At 53.1% G+C, this 4,753-nt stretch overlaps 1 protein-coding gene across 3 annotated transcripts in view; it reads left to right on the forward strand.

The window, feature by feature from the left end:
• The first annotated feature begins 3,171 nt into the window (after positions 1–3,171).
• Positions 3,172–4,753, forward strand: part of SLCO2B1 (solute carrier organic anion transporter family member 2B1) — a 48,505-nt gene continuing 46,923 nt past the window's right edge. For 2 of the 3 annotated variants that reach the window (XM_019649393.1, XM_019649396.1), the window contains exon 1: positions 3,172–3,659. Coding sequence is in view for 2 of the 3 variants with exons in the window: in XM_019649396.1 (XP_019504941.1) it covers positions 3,644–3,659 (16 nt within the window). In the remaining variant the exon portion in view is untranslated. The remainder of the gene's footprint in view (positions 3,660–4,753) is intronic. The other variant, XM_019649391.1, reaches the window with a different exon arrangement.

Consider the following 4,753-nt stretch of genomic DNA (forward strand, 5'->3'; position numbering starts at 1 on the left):
AGTTTAGTATGTATCTTCTCCAGGGGGGGAGTGGATGGTGGGAGGTGGAGTCAGTTGGACCCAGGGGAAGGCTGCAGCTGGAGCAAAAGGGCTTCCTGAGGAGGAACCTCCAGGAGAGGTTTAAGCTGTAGAGAGGGCACAGCATGGGCTGTGCAAGGCTGGGTGGGCTTGAGCAGTCAATGGCTATGCTGAGCCAAGGTGAGTGGGGCTGAGGGGCCAGGCCAGGCACCTACCTGCCTGCCTACCTGACCTGCACTTGCCCTAACAGGGTGGGGAAATTGCTGTGTTCTAATCCAGGTGCCAACAAAAAGGGGTAAAGTCCTAAAGCCTTGACAGGATGGGATCTGTTTCTCATTCACCAGAGAGAGAAACTGAAATCGAAGAAAAGACAGTGACTTCCCCGTAATCACGACACACAGAGCAGAGCCTGCCCCTCTTCAGGCATCAGTCTCCCAATCTGTAAAAGGGAAGAGTTGAATTAGATGAGCTCCAAGCTCCTTCCCGCTCTGACGTTCTGAACACCATGCACACATTCCTGCTGTCCTTGGCTCAGATTCCAGCCCCTACTTGTGTACTTGACATGTATCCCTGGGCAAGTCACAGGACTTCTCTGAGTGTCAAAGTCCTCATGGGTGAAATAAATATAACATTGACTTCCTTGGACAGATTTGATGAGCCATGCATGGGAGCATGTCTGCACAGTTTGGGGTCTGACCCCCAGGCAGCATCTGGGGGGCAGGGAAGCCTGAGGCTCTGACAAAGGCTCTCACTTGTCTGAGCAGCCAAGGGCTCATTTATAGATATCCGCTCCCCGGCTGCCAGGCTAGAGGGAAGTGGGCACAAAGGCGCTGAGGTGGCACTTTGAAGCCTTTTTCAGGAAGGAGCCTCTGACCACTCTCCCCTCCCCCGTCCCCATCTTCTGGGCATCCTTACAGCGATCCTCGTAACAGTCCTGAAGGTGAAGGGTTTGACCTCACGATCTCCGTTTAACAGATGAGAAGACCAAGACCCAGAAAAGAGAAAGGACTTGCTCTAAGTCCCGCAGCAAGGTAGTGACAGAGCTGGGACCAGAATTGAGGTCTTACGTCTGGAGCCCAGGACTTTTCCCTCGTACCTAAACTCAGTTCTATAAAATGAAGACTCTCCTATTTTGCCTGGTTTGCAAATAGGCATTTCCCTACATGGGTTGGCATAAAGAGGGGTAGGACTTGGGCTCTGCAAACAGCCTGGGGGTTTACCAACAGTTTCAGGCTTGGCACGAGGACAGAGGGCTGTGAGAACATCAGGGGCTCTGGAAGCTACAGAGCTCTGCAAACTGTGCCAGACTTTGCCAACAGCGCGGGACTCAAAAAAGGCATCAAGTTTACAAACTGGGGAATCTACAGATGGTGTTGCCATCCCCACGCATCACGGGGCTCTGTAAAATGCACAGAGATCAGCAAATACCACGCTAGCAGGCGGCAAAGCTGGGGTGCAAACCAGGTTGTCAAACTTCAAGCCTGGGCCACCCACAGTGGGACCTCACTGCAGGGTTAGCCCAAGAGCCATCAGATGGCCTGTTACCCTGACACCCAGAGGCTCCCAGGTACCCAACCCTTGCTCCAAGTCCACCGCTGAGTTCAGGAATATTCTTGGATCAGGCTGTATCAGCCTGGGGAGGCTAAGGCGATAATGGAGACCGCTCCTGCCTAAGGTTACTATACTTTCCGTGCCCTGTGGAGTGTTGTGCATTGATGAGATGAACCTAGCCAAGCAAGCTAATCCCAGAATATACCCAGACCAACCCACGTGTAGAACTTCTTCAGCGCCCAGGGCCACGATGGGAGCATCTAGGCTTCCAGAAAGTCTAAAGGGACCTTTCCTCTCTCAACCATGCACCTACAGTTTGGAGCCTGGAAGGCTGCACTTCTGCCAACCTCAGGGAGGACCTGCAGTGCTGATTACACTCTGAAGGATTTATAGAGATAGACCTAATTTGGTTTTCTCAGGCAGGATCAGGGTCTGGTCTTTCTATCAATCCAAGCTAACTATTGACCTTTCCCAGTGCCGCAGTCATGCGTTCACATTTCTGGCTTCTCAAAGACTCATGCATGTAACAGGTATCTATTGAGTGCTTACTATGTACCAGGCCAATCTGTGATTGTTTCAAATATCCATTAGCATCCTCATACAGCCACTAGAAGCCAAGTGGGGCTAATGTATGTTTCTCTATCATTGCACCTCGAAAGTTGGACTCCAAACCCCACATTCCCATTTCATGTAAAGACCTTATTCCTGGAACAGGATCAGGTTTACCTACTAGCTGGGTGACCTCTGGGCAGATCCTGAGACTCAATGTCTCATCTGTAACATGAGGGAATAAATTCCTGGCCTGTAAGGGCAATAAGAGAGCCCGATGGGGACACACATGTGAAAATACTAAGCAAGCAGGAATAGGCAAAACCAGGTTTTACCCTTTTGCTGCCCTGTTCTGAGCCCCACCTCAGCCACTCCCTTCTCTGATCCCCAGGCATTCAGAAGTAGCTTCTTTCTAGCTCACTGAAAATTCACAGCTGCCCTGCCAGTGAGGAATATTGTTCCTTCTTTATAAATGAGGGAACTAACACTCAGAGAGGTACAGAGACTTGCTTAAGACCACTGGACAGTGAATGATAGGGCTGAGATGGGACCCAGGTCTTTCTGGTTCCAAGGCCTCCATCCTCAGTCCTTAGTCCAAGGAACTCTGGGAATTTCATACTTGCCTCCTGCTCACTACCCCACACCCACTGAGATGGCCGTACTTTATGGAGCTGCTACCACGAGTCCCTCCCAGGCGGGCTGGCCATTGTAATTCCCAGTGGACAGAGTCCCTCCTTGCTCTGGGTCCTTGAATTCATAGAGGAGATGGGGGTTCAGTGAGAGGGGATGAGAGCTTGAGGAGGACAGGGATTCGGTGAAGGAGGAGGGTAGGGAACCAAGGCTTTCTAGGGGGCTCATGGAGAGTGACTGAAGTTCTGTGAGGGGGATAAGAGCTTGGGGATCAGGGGGCTGCGACTGAGAACGGGAGCTCCGCGAGGAGACGGAGGATCAGCACTGAATGGCCCGGGGCTTGGGGATGTTCCCTTTGGCCCCACCTCTTCATTGCTAACAGAGTAGGAGAAAACATCCAAGGGAAATGCTGAGGCAAGAGGCTGGGAGAAAACAAGCTGAGGGGAGGCAAGACAGTAGCCTCCTCCCATTCGAGGGGCTGAACTTAAACAAACCCAGCCTCCGACACAACTGGCCCTGGACTGCCCCAGCCAGAGATCAGAGGAATTCAGAGAGAAAGAGACAGAGAGCGAGTGTGAGTCAGTGAGCCAGGACACGGATAGGGGGCCAGGGCAGAGAGACAGAAGGAACAAGTGGCAAAGGGAGACAGGCACGTGGAGAGTGGGGTCAAGTTTGAGCAGGACTTCCTAACTCACACCTGAAAGAGGTAGCCTGCCTTGCAGTGTGGCCCAAGAAGCATCAGCCCAGTGCCTGGCGTCCCCACGTTAGTGCATCCCTGCTGTGGCTGGCAGCTGCTGTCTCCTGGAGTACCTGATAAGGGCTCACTTCCTCTCTCCTGCTGAGCTCTGGTCCTGGGATTGAAATAGAGACTGGAACTCACTGCACTCCTGCAGTCATGGGACCCAGGATAGGTAAGTCCAGATGAAGTAAGGAAGGGGCATTGGCGGGGGTGGGTGGACAAAATAGGTGTGCTGGGGCTCACGGTTCCCTACACAGAGCCAGGTTCACGGCTGGACCTAGTGAAGGTGTGTTGAATGAATGAGTGAATGGCAGGAGGGGCAGGAAAGGATGCTGTTTACTCAGCTGGAGGCAGGGAGCCGAGCCTAACCTCCCTGATGAGACAGAGACCAACAGGGCAATGGAAAGTCAGCTCCCTGCTCCACCCCACTCCAGCCATTCCACTTCGCCCTGCTTCTCCTCTCTGAAGCAGCCAAACACAGCAGAGCAAAACAGAGAAGCTCAGTCAGAGCAAGTCCAGAGACATGCAGAAGAGTCAAAGGCCCAGACAGGAGGATTGAGACAGCTAGGGAGAGAACAAAGATCAACAAGTGTCTGCAAGAGCATGCAGAGAAGGAGGCCAGCGCCAGAGACAGGGCTGCAGAAGAGAAGCAAAGAGAGTGAGAAAAAAAGAAAACCAAACAAAACAGACCTGCAGACAGAGAAGCAGGTAGCACAGGAGGGAAGCAGTGGATTCAGGGAGAGAGACCAGCAGAGACCTATGTGCATTGACGGTGGGGTAGGGAGCAGGCCAGGGGGAAATTGTCTTGAAGCCCAGCCTGGAGTGTGGCAGAAGCACCATATGGAGAGGGTATTGGTTTTGAACAGAGAGCCCAGCTGAGCATTTCTTGGGCAGGCAGAGGGAAGTGGAAGAAACAAAGGGTCTTAAGAGAGGGTGGCCTTCTGGGCTGGACACCATGCTGCGATTACCTCTGGCCTCCCTGCAGCTGTCTGTCTTCCCCTAGCTCTGCTAGCCTCACATCCACTCAGGCAAGGCCGGACTTGCTCCCTGGAGTGCAGCCCTGAGGGCTTTGTGGGCCGAACAGGCAGACGTTACTGTGCTGCAGCCATGGCTTGGGGACCGGGAACCGTGGCATGGCAGGAAGGGTGGAGGTGGACGCTTCCTCTGGGGGCCTCACAGGAGAGATGACAACGAGGTCAGGTTTGCTGGGTTGGTTTGGAGATGGGCCACTGACAAACCGATTTCCCAATCACCTGGCGCACTATG

The sequence above is a fragment of the Hipposideros armiger genome, unplaced genomic scaffold, assembly GCF_001890085.2.
Source record: "Hipposideros armiger isolate ML-2016 unplaced genomic scaffold, ASM189008v1 scaffold_132, whole genome shotgun sequence".
NCBI classification, from domain to species: domain Eukaryota; kingdom Metazoa; phylum Chordata; class Mammalia; order Chiroptera; family Hipposideridae; genus Hipposideros; species Hipposideros armiger.